General features: G+C 36.4%; 1 protein-coding gene and 1 pseudogene across 3 annotated transcripts in view; one reads left to right on the forward strand and one right to left on the reverse strand.

The window, feature by feature from the left end:
• Positions 1 to 16,369, forward strand: part of Brwd1 (bromodomain and WD repeat domain containing 1) — a 116,539-nt gene that overhangs the window by 93,030 nt on the left and 7,140 nt on the right. For all 3 annotated transcript variants that reach the window (XM_071615025.1, XM_071615026.1, XM_071615027.1), the window contains 4 exons: positions 4,627 to 4,853; positions 7,531 to 7,698; positions 7,926 to 8,810; positions 9,614 to 10,528. In XM_071615025.1, the coding sequence (XP_071471126.1) occupies positions 4,627 to 4,853; positions 7,531 to 7,698; positions 7,926 to 8,810; positions 9,614 to 10,528 (2,195 nt within the window). The remainder of the gene's footprint in view (positions 1 to 4,626; positions 4,854 to 7,530; positions 7,699 to 7,925; positions 8,811 to 9,613; positions 10,529 to 16,369) is intronic.
• Positions 1,773 to 2,085, reverse strand: LOC114087704 (cytochrome c, somatic pseudogene; annotated as a pseudogene).

Below are 16,369 nucleotides of genomic sequence, written 5' to 3' on the forward strand. Positions count from 1 at the left end.
ACTTTTCAACTCTGGGATTTCCATTTGGTTTGTTTTTATGTTTGTCTCTTCTTTATTCTGTATTTGATGAATCATTGTTACAATTTACTTCTGTAAACATGATTTCCTTTAGTCCTTTGAATATTTTTATAGTAATTGACTTAAATATTAGTATTTGTTAAACTAAGCGATATCTGGGTTGTCTCAGGGTTATTTTCTATTGAATGCTTCCCTTGTGAATGGGCTGTCCTTTCCTGTTTCTTTGAATATCTCATAATTTTTTGTTAAACTGGGCATATCAAATGAGGTTTTTGTTAAACTGGGCATATCAAGTGAGGCAGTTCTGGAAAACTGTTTTTACTGTTGCTGACAGATTATAGTGATGATAGTTTTGCGGTTTTGTTCAGTGACTTGCCTGGACTTATCCTGGAGAGTCTGTCCTCCCTGCAGGACACAGCCACTGAAGTGGTTGCCTGCCCTGCTGTCCCCACTGTTTTGAGATTTTTGTTTTCATTTTTTGAGTTTGTCTTCCTAGGGTCAGTGAGCTTAGCTTAGTGGTCAGAAAATTTTCCATATATATTCTGAGGTCCTTGTGCTTAGTGAGAGGGCAAACCTCACAGGTCAGCCAAGGTGGCCTGGCTTTCACTTTCTGTTTATGTTTTTTCAGACTAGAATTTCAAGAGCAGTCAACATGAGTAAATAAACTGGGGTTATTGGATATGTTATTCTTCCAGGTCCTATTGGGGAATGAGGGAGCTTTTTAAAGACTCTTCTGCATCTCATTCCCTAGATCTTCCTTTTATTTTTACTTTTCTGTAGTGCTGGGGAGGGAACCCAGGGCCTCTTATGCTGGCAAGCAGCTGTTCTTAGATCTCCCCTTTGTATGTGGCTGAATTCTTGCTGGCTTCTACATTGTCACAGCCTAAGGCAGAGTGCTATTGTCCCTGCGGATTGTCCTTAGTCCTGAGTGTTTTCAGTGTCCTCAGGTGTATGGCTGTTTTGTAGAGACACCAGATCAGACCAGTGCCTTTCTTACTGGTCCTCATAGCCATCATCCCCAGAGAATTGGAGTGTGTTTGTCTTTTTGTCTGGGAGCAGCCCCAAGTTGGTGCTGCAGATCCCCATGCTCTCATCTAAATTCAGGATTTTTTGTGAGCATGTGCTTTGTTTTATGCCTTCACTTAATTTCCTGAGCCTGAAATGGTTGATAGTTCAGCCATTTATGAAATTTTATTTTCGTGAGAATTGTTAAATATTTTTGATTTAATATTACACACAAACCACATTAAAATGCCTTTCCATAAGGAAATACAGCATTTAAATACAGGGAAGTCTAATTAAATTGGCATGGTAACATAACCAAATTATAAAGTAGACCCTGCTTCCTTCAGCCATTGCCTTTAGTAGGTTAATAAACACAAATTGAAACACATGTGAACCTTGCTTGGTTTTGAGATAGTGAAGGTATGTCCCACAAAACATATTCATATAATGTTACATAAACCTAAATATAAAATCAGTTTTGAGATGACATTCACCATCTTTGTAGAATATTGACCATTACTAATGAAGTCCAATTATAAATTTTAAAAAGGGGAAAAACATTTATAGAACTTAATGAACTGGGATTATAACCAAAATATTATTTTAACTATGTCAGTTTTACTTAAGGCAGGACTGTCCAACAGAAATATTCTGTCATTCATGATCTGAATTCTGATGTATCACATCAATTAAATGGTGCATACAAACAAGGTATGAGATTTATGTGGTAATAAATAAGGCAGTGGCCATTATTCATTAGTAGCTATTTTGAGGTGTGCTATGAAGTTTGCCCTTTCCCACTTCTTAATGCCATTGAAGATCATTTTTGTTTCAGGGATGTACTTTTTGGGATTCTCCAAATACTCTATCAGTGTATCCTCTTGCCAGGTGCTGCCTTTGTTTTGTTGGCATCTGTGTAAGAGAATCCAGCAGCCTTGACCTGTCTTCCACCCAGATAATCCATGGAGATTTGGCCAGTCTTGTGCTTGCCTCCTTTTCCACAGTGTGGCATTGAGCACACTTTGGAACAAAACTCTTATTGTCTTTCTCCACATTACCCATTTAAAAAAAAAATCTTTATTTTTATTTATTTACTTTTATGTGGTGCGGAGGATCAAACCCAGGTCTTCATGCATGAGAGGTAAGCACTCTACCACTGAGCCACAACCCCAGCCCCTCATTACCCATTTTTAATTCATTCTTTTTTCACTATGCAATGAAGGTTCATGTTCAGAAGTTAAGATATCCCACTCTCAGCCATTTTATTTTTACTTTTTGAGTGAGAGGATTTGGTGACATAAACTGTGACCCTCCATGCTTCAAATTACAGAACACATTGGGACACATACACATGCCCACTAGGTAAATGACTCAGTTCTTGTTCAGCTGCTTTGCAACTTGTAATTCATAACACACATTCTATCTGGAGTACCATGTGAATCTTCACTCATCTGTTTTTTTTTTTTTTTTTTTAATTTAAACTTTTCATTTTGAAATAATTACAGAATTATAGAGAAATTGCATGAATAATTCAAAGAGGTTCTATATATTCCTAGACTCACCAGTTCACATTATGCCACATTTGCTTTATTTTTGGTTTAATACAGTTGTGCTTTGCTTGACTATAGGATCCATTCTGAGAAACGCATCATCGGATGATTTTTGTCATTTTACAGTGTGCTTACACAGACTAAGATGGTCGTGACAGCGTTTAGGTAATACGGGATCACCATTGTGTATGTGACCCATTGTGGACTAGAATGTCATTGTGCAGTGCTGTATTTTCTCTATTATGTATGTGTATTTTTTCTTTTGAATCATTAAAAAAAATACTTTTTAACATATTCCTTTACCTGTTAGTACTTACTGTGTATTTGCTAAGAATTACATTTAAAATACTTCATCTTCCTACAGTTGACTCAATAATGTCATTAGGGCAGTCACCCCTCGATCCCATTCCACTCCAGGTCCACTCCAAGAGCATGCATCACATTTAGGTGCTGTATGTGTTTGGTGTGTTTTAGTCTGGATTATTGTTTTCAGTCATTTCTTTATTTTCTTGATAGGTATTTGTGAAGAGTCATCCATTTATAAAGTGAATCTCAATTTGGATTTGATTGTTTTGTACATATTTTTAATATTTTTGTTTTCATTGAAAAAGCCTCTTCTGATTTTTCTACACTAAAGAAAGGTTCAGAAGGACGTAAGATCAAACAGGGAAAGCAAACTTTTACTCTTGGAGGCATTACTACTTTGTCTTAGATTTTTTGTTAAGTTTTAGTTAGGGCCTGGTGATATAGCTCAGTTGGTAGAGTGCTTGCCTTGCACACACAAGGTTCTGGGTTCAATCCCCAGCACCGCGCGCGTGTGCGCACACACACACACAAACGGTGGGCATGGTGATGCATACTTGTAATTCTAATGACTTTGGGAAACTGAAGCAATAGAATTGCAAGTTTGAGGCCAGCCTCAGCAATTTAGCAAGGCCTCAGCAACTTGGCAAGATTGCTCTTAAATAAAAAGTAAGAGCGCTGTGCACAGCTCAGTAGTTAAACACCACTGTGTTTAATCCTCAATACCAAACAAAACATAGGCTTATAATGTCTTTATTATCATATAAATGGTGCTTTAAAGAATTGAAAGGGCTGGAGTTGTGACTCAGTGATAGAGCACTTGCCCAGCATTTGTGAGGCACTGGGTTCGATTCTCAACACTGCACACAAATAAATGAACAAATAAAGGTCTAACAACATCTAAAGTTAAAGTGATTATCTATAAGTTCACCTATTTAGATTTTCCCTTAGAAGATTGTTTTGTTTTAAAGAAAATAAGACTATCTGAACATGAATATTACTCAGTTTTGTAACTTGTCTTAAACTTTACTCTTCCCCATGATTCATGGCCTAGGAGGCAGTCTGGTGAACCGGTGCTCAGGTTGGAAACAGATTTGTCTTGGAAATAAAAACACAGCTTGGTCTGATCTTTTATTTTTTATTTTTTCCATCTATTTGGATTTGGTTAGCTTCTGCTCTTCTTTTATATGGTCCTTAGGAACATGTGATAAGACAGAAGGTTGTGTCTTGTTTTTAGGCTCTATTTCATAGTTATAGCCAGGTGCAACGATGCACCCCTATAGTTTCCAGAGATTTGGGAGGCTGAGGCAGGAGGAACTCAATTTAGCAAGACCCTCTTTCAAAATAAAAAGGGCTGGGGAAGTAACTTAGTGGGAGAGTGCCCCTGGGTTCAATCCCCAGTGCTGCCACAAATACAAAACGGGATTTATAGTATAAATGAATGCCTGTTGTTACGTAAATGTTGGTATGTGTGAGCATTTTATCCAAATAACTTAAGGTATTCATTATATAACTGTTACTTGGATCATTTGTTCATTGCTACTCATTTAAATACAACTTGTCAGAGTAAGGACATAATAATATAATTCATGCCAGAATAAGATGTTAGTAGTAAACATTTTAATATCTTGATCATAAAATTATTTTCAGATTAACAAATAATATACTTTTATATTTATAAATACATTTTTTGAACCAGTTACCTTTATGATTTATTAATATTACTTCTTTTCTTTGTATCTTTCACCAGAAATGTCAAGCGGAAGCAGTTAAAGTCTCAGACAAAAGTAATTCCGGAGTTGGTAGGTTCTCCTGCCCAGTCTACCTCAAGTAGGGCAGCTTACTCTGCAGCTCACAAGGCAAGTGCTGGCGTATCTTCAGGTCTCACTTCTGGAGACTCTTCAGATTCAGCAGGATCATCGGAAAGAATGAGGAGAAGTAGACCTATATCTCTAAGAAACGATTCTGTGCTATCTGGTAAGAAACAAAACATCACATTGTTTCCTGCTGATCATCCTAGGTAACATTGCCAGTCACTGCAGGTTTAGAGGAGAGTGTAATGAAAGCATGATCCTGAAACTGAAGGTACTTAACAGTTTAGTAGTCGAAACAGAAGTAATAAATGGAATAGTTTTGCAAATGATGCAGCAACATTTTATGCAAATTTGAATCCTCCAAATTTTAAATATTACAGTATAAATATTTACACTTTGTGTTCAGAATTTGACTTTACCATTGAGCCATATCTCCAGCACTTTTGATATTTTATTTAGAGACAGGGTCTCGATAAATTGTTGAGAGTGGCTTTGAATTCAGGATCCTCCTGCCTCAGCCTCCCAAGCTGCTAGGATTACAGGCTTGTGCCTTTGCACCTGGCCCCCAGATTGACATATTTGTGTCTTTAATTAAAAAAAAAAAACAAAAACAAAAAACAAACTTGTTGGTAATCATGCAGTTGCAAAGCTGGCCTAGTAAATTTTAACCTTTATGCCATTGCCATTTGTTAGCCGTAACTATAACTAATGCCAGTGCTTTAGTAGCATTGTGTAAAGACCAAGTGAGTCGTGTGTTTTCTCTTGTATGTGGAAACTAAAGAGTAAAAGGGAAAAGAAAGGTCTGTGTGGGAGAATCTCATGAAAATCAAAGGGAGACCAGTAGATGAAGGATAGGAAAGGGGAAATACTTCGGTATGATATTTGCCAAATTATATTATTGTGTGCATGTATGAATATGTACAACAAATCTCACCATTATACAATTATTATAGTGTGCCAAATAAAAAATATGGGGAAAAAGAGCAATGTGTAAATGAGGTTGTGGTGTTCATGTCCTTTGTGTTGTAGTGGGTGATTGTGGTGAATTATGATACCATTATAATTTAATGCTTTTTGTGTGTGTTATTATCCAATATTTCATTAAGTGGTATTGAAAAAATTATAGCTACAGATAAAATTTTGGAATGAAAGTGAGCTGTGGTAAAATTCTATGGATTAACAAACTTGGCAGTGATATTTGGGGAGGAGGTCAGGTAAACAAGCTGATGTATACCATGTGTATCTACACAGTATCTTAAGGGATACATACATACATTGTATATGTGTGTGTGTATCTTAAGGGATACACATATATATGTATTTTAAGGGATTATATATGTGTGTGTGTGTGTATATATATATATATAATTTTTTTTTTTTGGTACTGGGGATTGAACTTAGGGGCACTTGACCACTGAGCCACATCCCCAGCCCTTTTTTGTATTTTATTTAGAGACAGGGTCTCACTGAGTTGCTTAATGCCTTGCTTTTTGCTGAGACTGGCTTTGAACTCATGATCCTCCTGCCTCCTCCTCCCGAGCCGCTGGGATTACAGGTGTGCGCCATGGCACCGGCTTTACTGGATACATTTAGATAACAGTGTTCAATCAGAGTGTGCTGGGTTAACTGAGAATGGGACGAAGAATAAGGGTACGCTTTTCAATCAGAGAGCAGTTAGGAGGAAAACGTCGGGAAAAGAGGAGGCAGTTTGCACACGAACAGACTACATTTTGGGAAATAGTAGAAAGTAGAACTAAATAGGTGGGATGCACACACATTATAGATACTTCAGTTCTTACTCATTGGATCCCTTGTAAGTGAGGAATTCCAGGAAGATTCCCAGTTTGGAAAGGGCAAGAGTCTGGAAATAGGAGGCAGATGGTGTTGGTGGAGCTGAGGAGAAACAGCAGTTTCACAATTTAGTGACTGATATCCTTCTGACAGCCACTTTCTTCTCTGAAATAGAGTTGGACTAATTATGGACCAAAACACTCTTTTTTAACCATGTGTTTCTGCTAATTGATGAAATGTTTATTTCATTAAAGAAATGAGTGGCAGAAGGAACAGGAAATTGGGGGTTTCTGTCTTGTGCTCACACTGGTTGTGTACTTAATGAAGTAGACTAGTGGCAAAAACTGCCCATGCTGCCTAAAGTATTTCTTTATCTTGATCCCTACCTTGTGTTGAGCGTATAAAAACCACCTTTTTGGATCTGAGAGATGTGTGGTGCAGCCATGTTGTCAGGAAGGGTTGTTAGAACGTAAAATTATACTTTCTTTTAAAACTCTTCATAAAGGTACTACAGAAAGAAGTACTAATTAGGCTATTAAATTAAATTTTATTTATAAGTCTTATGAAGAAATTTCTTAAATTAGTACAATTAGTATTGTCTTTTAGAAATACAAGTCCAGACTTGACTTGGATATTGATTTTTTTTATTTTTATTTTTATTTTTTTTAGTTGTAGCTGGACACAGTACCTTTATTTTATTTATTTATTTTTATGTGATGCTGAGGATAGAACCCAGCAGCTTGGTTGTGGTAGGCGAGCACTCTATTGTGAGCCACAACCCCAGCCCTGGATACTGATTTTTAAGAACTGTTTAAAAAGAAATTTAAAAAAAATATATTTTTTAGCTGTCATGGGACCTTTATTTATGTAGTGCTTTTATTTATATGTTGCTGAGAATCAAACTCGGTGCTATCAAGAATTTTATCAGCTTTTCTTTGAAATAGTTCTTAAAATATATTGAGTTTTTAGTAATGTTAGGAAATAATGGTTGGCTTATATGTGTATGAAGAGAATATACGTAATTAATGATTTACACTTTGTTTTCTTAGAAAGTGAAATGGAAGATTCCTTAGCTACCTCTTCATCCTCTTCAGCTTCAAATAGTTCAGAGGAAAGCAAAGAGAGTTCAGGAGCTCGTGAATCCTCCTTGCGTAGTGGATTGTCCAGAGGCAGCAATCTCAGGGTGACCAGAAATAGAGCTGCTCAGAGAAAATCTGGTAAGAGATTTACCACATTTGCACAGTGGATGCATTATTGATTATTTAATTCACCTGCTTGTAAATGTCCATTGGGTTTTTTGGATTTGGAAAGGAAATCAACTTTGGCATTTAAAAAAAAAAAAAAAACCAAAAAAACAAAACAAGGAAAATCACTGAAATAATAGTCACTTAAAAATGTTGAAATATGAAAACCCTTTCTAATGTTGTTATTGATTTATTTCTAGGTCCTGTTTATTTAGAAAATGGATGTGGCAGAAAAGCCACTCGAAAGAGAGTTTATTTGAGTGATTCTGATAACAATTCATTAGAGACCAGTGAAATTCTTAAAGCGAGAGCTGGAAGTAACCGAAAAGTCCTACGGAAGTGTGCTGCTGTGGCTGCCAATAAGATAAAGCTAATGAGTGACGTAGAAGAAAACTCTAGTTCTGAAAGTGTGTGCTCTGGTCGGAAGCTGCCTCACCGCAATGCTTCTGCTGTAGCTAGAAAAAAGTTACTGCATAATTCTGATGATGATCAGAGCCTCAAGTCAGAAATTGAAGAGGAGGACCTAAAAGATCAAGAACAGCCATTACAAGCAACCAGTTCTCATGCTGCCCAGAACACTGTCAATGACTCTGAAAATGGAGATTCAGAATCAGAAAGTGACTTGCGGGTAGCCCGGAAAAATTGGCACGCTAATGGTTATAAGTCCTATACTCTAGCGACTTCTAAAACAAAATTTCTTAAAATAGAGTCTTCTGAGGAAGATTCTAAAAGTCATGATTCAGATGATGGACATAACAGAACTGCTTGCCCTTTAGAGTGTGGGCGGAAACTTCAGGCAGAGAGTATCTCAGAGGAAGCCGACTCTGAACCAGGAAACAATACATTTCGCAAGAATGCAAATTTCTTTAAGAAAGCAAAGATTTTAAGTGATTCCGAAGACTCAGAATCTGAAGAAAAAGATAGGGAAGATGGCAGATGTCACAAAATGGAAATGAGTTCAGTTTCAGGAAACTTGAAGTGTGAACCTCTTGGTGTGCCTCAGTGTTTGTCCGATCATGTATCTGAAACTGATTTAGATTCCGATGATGACAAAGTAAAGGAAAAGGCAAACACTGTCATGAATGGTAATTAAGAACATTTTTTTGGTTCACTGATTTAATTCAGTTTTCATTCCGTGTTAGATTTCTCAATTATTTTTCTCTTGAAACTTCTCTGTTGATCTTTTACAGTCTCATGTGTGTGCGCAGTTGTTTTGCATACCTATTAAGATTTCACCGTTGCTGTTGATGATGGGATATTGTGGAAAAGGGCTTGAGAATATACACATGATAGCTTTTGAGAAAATCAGAAGCTATCCTGTATATAAGCCATGGTAGGGACAGCTTCAGAGGAGGAAGAAAAGGAGTAGGACTGGTTGAACTGTTAAGTAGTAATGATTGCAACTAACAGAAAGTTACTGGGTTTTTCTATCAGGTTTTCCTAAGAACTTCTCAATATTAAACTAAAAAATGTTTAGCACTTCTATCTTTTATGAGGTAGGTACTATTATCATTGTCCATTTTATAGATAATAACTGCGATAGTAGCACAATGACTGTTGAATATAAAGATCATACTCCTAGAGAATGGGGATTGATAAAGTAAAAACAGAAGACAGCTGAAGCTAAGGTTAAGGTAGTAGGATTGAAACCTGTGTAGTGTTCACAGGAGTTTAGTCTGTATTAGTCTGCACTGCAGTTTCAAGGTCATGGGATTTGCTGTGTTTGTGAATGGGCTGAGCCTGAAAAAGTCACTTTAAAGTATTAAGATTTATGGGCCATTCCTTTCACTGACACTCCCATCCAAGTTAATAAGAATGCTGGATTTGTTTCAAATATTAGAATTGTTCACTCTTACTAAGATTAAATGAATACTCTTTTAATTTTTAGATTCAGCACCACAAGACAGTGGGCAAAGCAGAAAAGTTTCCAGGAAAAGGGTCTGCTCCAGTGATTCGGAGACCAACTCAAGGGAGATTAAGAAGTCATCCAGAGCCCGAACAGATTCTCTGAGGATCACCCGAAGTACTTCGGCTATGGCTACCAGTACTGTCAGGCTCAGGGGTAATGTAGAAAATATCAGTTCAGAAAGTGTATGCACCAGAAGCAAACGGGGAAGGAAACAACCCTCTCGTCCAGCTTGTACCACAGCTAGGAAGATACTGAGTGATTGTGAGGAAGATGTACACTGTGAAGTGCCAAATGAGCAGTGTGCTTGTGACGGTGAGCCATCTGAACCTGATGCAGAAAGGAGTGCAGGAAACTTTAGTCGGTCTTTAAATGGAGACTCGGACTCTGAAGGCATTTGGAATTCAGAACACAACAGTCATATCAATAATCACAACACAAATGTACCTTCTAAGACAAAGAATTCCTCTGTTGGGTCTTCAGAAGAGGATTCAAAAAACCACGTTCCAGGGAGTGAGAACAGTAGAAAATTTTCTTCTGAGTCAACTTTTGTGCAAAAAGCAACCACAGAAAGTAATTTTGAAGAAGAATTGAATTATGGGCTACGCAGATGGAATGGCAGAAGACTCAGAACATATGGAAAGGCACCTTTCAGTAAGACGAAAGTGATTCGTGATTCACAAGCAACAGCAGAGACAGAAATAAAAAGGAAGAGACTGCATCCTGAACTGGAAAATGTGAAAAGAGTTGAAGCAACTGGGAGTACAAAGTGCAGACCTGACACCAGTCCCAAATCGACAGATCTGGGATCTCTAACGGAATCAGATGTTGACTGTAGTGATAATACAAAAACCAAAAGGAGGAAAGCGAAAGGAAAAGCAAAAGTAGTTAGAAAAGGTAAAACTTTTACAACTAACGTATCTAAAACCGTAAGACGGCAAAGACAAAGCAAACGCCCTAGGTTAAATGTGGATGATAATGACTGGGAGGATTTGGACTATGCAAAATCTAAAAGAGTTCTTCGACGTTCAAAAATAAAAACGAGAAATCAGGGTAGAAGGACCGTGAGATACCACGATGGGGATGATGATAAAAGCTTAGAAAATGTGTTAGAGTACAATGATCGCACCTTATGACCTTGAGGGAGAGCCAGTTCATTTAAGGAGGAAATGGACTGGAATTGATGGTGAAAGCTGGCTGTTGAAATTATTTTTTTTGTCTTACAATTCAGGGAATATATTTATATTTTTCTATGAAAAGTTATGAATGTGACTAAATCATGACTGTTATTTTTGTTTGCACTTGCTGGTCTTTGTAGCAGCATTTAGCACAGGTGCCAAAATATGCTTCATTTTGGGGGCAGATCTACTTTGACAGTATTTGACTACATATAGCAAGAGTTTGAAATATGTTAAACACTAGACGTCCTGGTTATCAAAACCGATGAGCATTACTTTCATGGTAGCAAGTGTCAATGCAATTATTTTCTGAATTTGTCCAGAGGTGGTAGTTTCTATTCCCTGTCCTATAGTAGAGAACAATTTCACATGACCTATGTTTACAGATTCTTCGTAAATATTATGTGCATACTGACATTATAATCATGGAAAGTGTAACCATGATTAGTAGGCAAGGTACCTACCACCGCCACCGCCCCCCCCCCCCCCCTTTCTCGCTTTCTCTGGCTACTTGAGTAGAATGCATTATACCAGATTTGGTCATTTTCATTGAAATGGTTTCCAGTTTTCTTTTTAAATTCTTTTGGGTCTTTTTTTCTTTTTAAGGAAAGTATAATCACTTTTATTTTATAAACTTGAATTTATAAAGTGCTGGTAAATTATTTTTTAATGTTTTGAGTGCATATTTTAAACCTCTAAGGCCAGAGCATAGTCATTACATTTTCTTTTAAATTGTGCACTAACAAAATGTTATGTAATTTGTCTTCTGTTGGTTTCCATCGTAAGGGATTTAACCAAAATCTTGCTCTTCCATAATCTTACTCTGAAATAGAGGAGTTTGTGTGCCTTAGATTTAGGGAAAGTATGTTCTTTAGCAATGTACAGAGCTGAAAGAGTATTTAAGTTCTATGGAGATTTCCCCATCTATATTAAAATTTTAGAGCTGAGTTTTGCTGAGTGCTGTTGCAGATGGTGTCTGTGTAAGAACAGAAGTGCTGTTCTCCAGCTCTGTTGTAGCTGACTGCTGTTAGGTGCCACCCTGTGGGTTCTTCTCTGGAGCAACTAAGTCTCTATAGTGACCTCTAGTCTACATATAAGAAACTGTCATGTTTTGTGAGAAAATGATTTTTGAATGCATTTAAAGTTGAAACTTTATCACATCATCCCAGATACCATAGTACACTTATTTTCAAGCCAAATACTTTTACTTGATAGGTTATGCTACTCCAGACAGTGTAAGCAACCATTCCTAGAGTGTTTGTGCCTGAAATGGTTTACATTTTTAGTAGTTAAAAGGTCTGTTACAGTATTGTACCTTTTAAATGACTTATTGGCACTAATTGTGTTTGGTTTTAGACAAAATTAATCCTTTTTTTCTATGTTTCCTTGAGGTGGCAGACAGGAAAAATATCTGACTCTGGTATCAATATTAGAGAATGTTCTTAAAGTGTTCCTAATTCTTAGTTGTCCTATTCCATTTGACATAGTAGGAGGTATTTTTCTTTCTAATCTGATGCAAGGGAAGGATGATTTTGGACATTATATATATTTGTCCTATAGTAGAGAACATTTGCCTCTCATTTGGTTTAGAGACCTCTGTCACCAAAAGGATAATACTTTTCTTCAGAGCTCCTGTTAACTGTGCAGGAGAAGACAGGATGATTTTCTTTGTTGACCTGAAAAATGTAGTGGGATGCCATTTGTATCCCTAACTTTAAGAACTGGTGATAGTCATCAGATCCATTCATTTATTTAAACTCTTCCAAAGCTTCTCTGTTTTATATCTGTTCTCAGGGTTATAACTCCATGTTTACCATCATCTGCAAAAGGGTACCAAAAGATCCATAAATAAATATGAAATATTCATATGTACATAAATTCTTTTGTCACAACAATACATTGACAGTTTCAGCATCATTAATAGAACTGTTTTTGTTCTTTGAATTAACTGATCATTCAATGGCTGGTCAGTTAAAGTAATTTTTCTTTTTGGCCAAAATGGTTAGACCCGTGGGTATAGATTTAGTATTTTGGTTTAATAGTATTTTGTTTTATCAGAAAAGGCAGAATGATACCTGGTGACTTTAAAAGGGAGGTTGACAATGGTGGCTTCTCAACTTCTGAAGTAAATCCAAGGGCTTAAGGAGAAAAGCGTTCTTACGGGGTGTTTGGTTATGGTGCTATTCCTAAGGTTAACTTTAAATACGTAACACACTCCTAAGTACCTTTAAGGAAAATTAATAAATAATAGTTAAAATGTTTACATTGAGCACTAGAACATGTTTGACTTTTTTCTACTTTATGCAGAATGCGCAGGGACTTAATGCACAGATGTACTTTAATGTTTAGGATTGGTCTTTATTTCTCTTGAGGAAGAGACAAAGGTGACAGCGAATGTGAACTGGTCCAGGAAGAAGTGCTGTAGCTTTCCATTATTGCACTTGAAGTAATTTGATGGTGTATGTGAAAAAATAACTTAAAAATCTGGTTGTGTATGTCCAAAGGCCTATACGATTTTATTCATTTATGGATTTTTTTTAAAAAAAGGGTTTTGAAGTATTCAGGTTTGGTTTTTACTTCCTTTGAAAGATTAATTATACCAAGCATATTAAGAAAAAAAAGATTGCAAACATTTAAAGGTGAGGTTTAAAGGTGTTCCCCCCCATATTCTACTTATTTCAAAAGGGCGTGTTGACAATGTGTAGTAACTTATGAATAAAAGGAAAATTTATCCCGTTTTCAGATAATTCCCAGGGTGGTCGTTCTATTTTTTTTTTTTTTTTTGTATAAGTGAAAAATCTCTTATTAAATCTTTTGTTTAATGTAGTAATCCTCAGCATGATATTACAGTTATTTCACAAGATGAAAAATTATGACAAATATATTTTCCAAATAGTAGAGAGTTGTACCTAAAAAAGGAAATTGGTTTTTAATAAGAAAATGGAGGAAAAGACTTAGTTTTAGGGAAAACAAACTTGAAAACCTACAAGCACAAATGGGAAAAGGGGTTATGAAACAAACCAATGAAAATACTGAGGGCAGCACTGTCCAGACATTAAGTGTACCACAAAGCCCTCTAGACTTGGTGACATTTCACCTAGGATAACACTGGGTGCACACAACATTCCTGATCCCTCTTCTAGCTTTTATTTTCTCTCTAGAATAATTAGAACACTGTTTATTAACTCTACTGGTATTGAAAACTCTTAGGATTTTAATATCTTTTGTCAGTATAAGTTGAATTTGTGTCAACTGAAAAAAAGTAGATGTTTATTAGGAGAATGCAAAAGCATTGTTAAAGGTACTTGCAACATTTTTGTTTTCCTTTCTACTCCACTGTTTTTTTTTTTCCAAGTGACTTTTTTGAATGGCTAGAAAATGGTCTTTTTGCTTTGCCCTTTTATAACAAATAACAAGCTCCATACTTCCCATCAATAGTTGGTATACTTTTCAAATTTTTGTATAGAAATTACAGTTCAATTATTCTAGTATGATGGAGCACAACAACATTGTGGAATAACTTGCTAATTATTATTTAAACTATGCTGCTAAACTGCTGTTGGATATCAGGAAATAATAAAGCAGAAACCCGTTGAGTTTAAAAGTCTGTCTCTTATCTTAGTATTGGAGAATTTAAGGACCAAACCAAATAAACTGTCAAGACTAGGGAGAAAATGGAGCAATCTGAAACAAATGTAGAATCCAACTAGATTAGTAAATATTAATCCTACTTGTAGCTCAAATTGTGAATTAGGACTGAAGAGTAAAGAATATAATGGTGAGGGCTCTGTTGTCTTCTCATATTTTAAGAAATTTAAAGCTCTTGCAAATGCTGCTTAAGGATACAAGGGTATTCTCAAAATGGAGACTTTTACTAGGCTCATAATCTACAAGCTGTTTTCTAATATATTGTCAACCTGGTATCAAAATATCAAGATTCATAATTGGTGTCTTTTCAAGGATTGTTTTTCTGGATTTGATGGTGGGTTGCGGGGAGGCAAAATATTTGGATCCTACAAATCTGCATCATTGTCTTTAAGCATGTAAGTAACCATAGACAACTTCTTTCTCAAGTATGACAAGACTGGTAGTTCATTGAACTTATTTACCAGTGCTTCAGTATACTTCCCGGTCATACTTTAAATTTTAATTTTAAGGTAAGCTGTATCATTTATTAAAACTTTTATATGGGAATCCATACTGCCAAAGGAAGAGTTAATATCATGGACTAAAGCAGCCTTATACTTTGGTTCCTTATACTTTTGGTACTTATAAATGGTTTAGAAATTACCTTTTCTGATCAGTGATTAAAAGTTGAAAGGATCTTTGATTTTTTTTTTTTTTTTTTAAAGTATGTTCTAAGTATGGATCAGTGCTTGGGCTGCACCAACTCAGTTTACCTGAAAAACCCACTCCCACCCCCCTGTACTGAGGATTGAACCTAACAGTGTTTTACCAAATGTACACCTCCAGGGCACCATCCTCTCCCCCTTTCCTTTTTGAGATAGAGCCTTGCTCATTTCCTCTGGCTGGCCTGGAACTTGGTTGGGTTCCTCCAAGTTGAGCCTCCCCAGGCTCTGGGATTACAGGTGTGTGCCACTGTGCCTGGCTTCACCTGCAGAATTTGACCCATTTTATTATAAAAGCCTATTGAAAAAGCAAATCTTCAATTTTCACTCATAAGATTGTAGTGTTCTAAAGTAATCCATCTAAAGCAATTCATTCTAAAGTCGTTGAATTTTTAGTTGACCACTAAAATGGTAAAAAGCATAACAAATGTAGCTGCCATAGTAACAAAACGGGTAGATTTTATTTTTTTTAATCCTCTCCAAGCCAAGTGGGTCTGCAGATAGTGTAGTCAATTTTCCCTGAAGCTTATGTTTGTCTTTCGTACTAAGTTGTGCCCCAATTTTGTCCACGGGTGATTTTGTCTTGTTAATGCAGATAAAACACACCTGCAAATTGTAGGTTTCAGCCAAGGGAACTTGAGGGGAGTGAGGAACCATGCTTGAGAGGAATTTGGTGTGGGCTTGTTTGCAACCCTGCTGCTTTGCTTTAGGAAGTGACGTGGACTGAACACAGTTATTTACTTTTTGATAGTTTCTCCTGCCTACATGTAGTTTAAAATATTGAGATATTCTAAAAAGTTAAGCAGGTAAATATAAGGCACCTGAACATAAAGTTTAAAAGATTTAGATGATAGTTACAGTTACAGTAGCCACCACAAATCTTATGGGAGTCATGACTAGTGTTGACCAATTAACTATTTCTGAGTAACGAGAGAAAACTGCTTTGTGATGTGCTATAATTATCCGTGATGAGGTGAGTAAAGTTGAAGGTTGTGTGGTACCTGTGCCCCCATTGAGTGAATTGCACGCTAACAGTGACTAAACTGGTAAGGAACCATTCGGATTAACAGAATTATTTCTGAGCCTGGACCTGACACTGCCATAATGTAGAAGTTAATATTGCAGTATTAAACCGTCTCCTAGGAAACAAATTGTTTGAAAACACTTGCTTCCACAACCATTGTCTAAAAGACTTGAGTTTACGGCATCCT

The sequence above is a fragment of the Marmota flaviventris genome, chromosome 8, assembly GCF_047511675.1.
Source record: "Marmota flaviventris isolate mMarFla1 chromosome 8, mMarFla1.hap1, whole genome shotgun sequence".
Classification (NCBI taxonomy): Eukaryota; Metazoa; Chordata; class Mammalia; order Rodentia; family Sciuridae; genus Marmota; species Marmota flaviventris.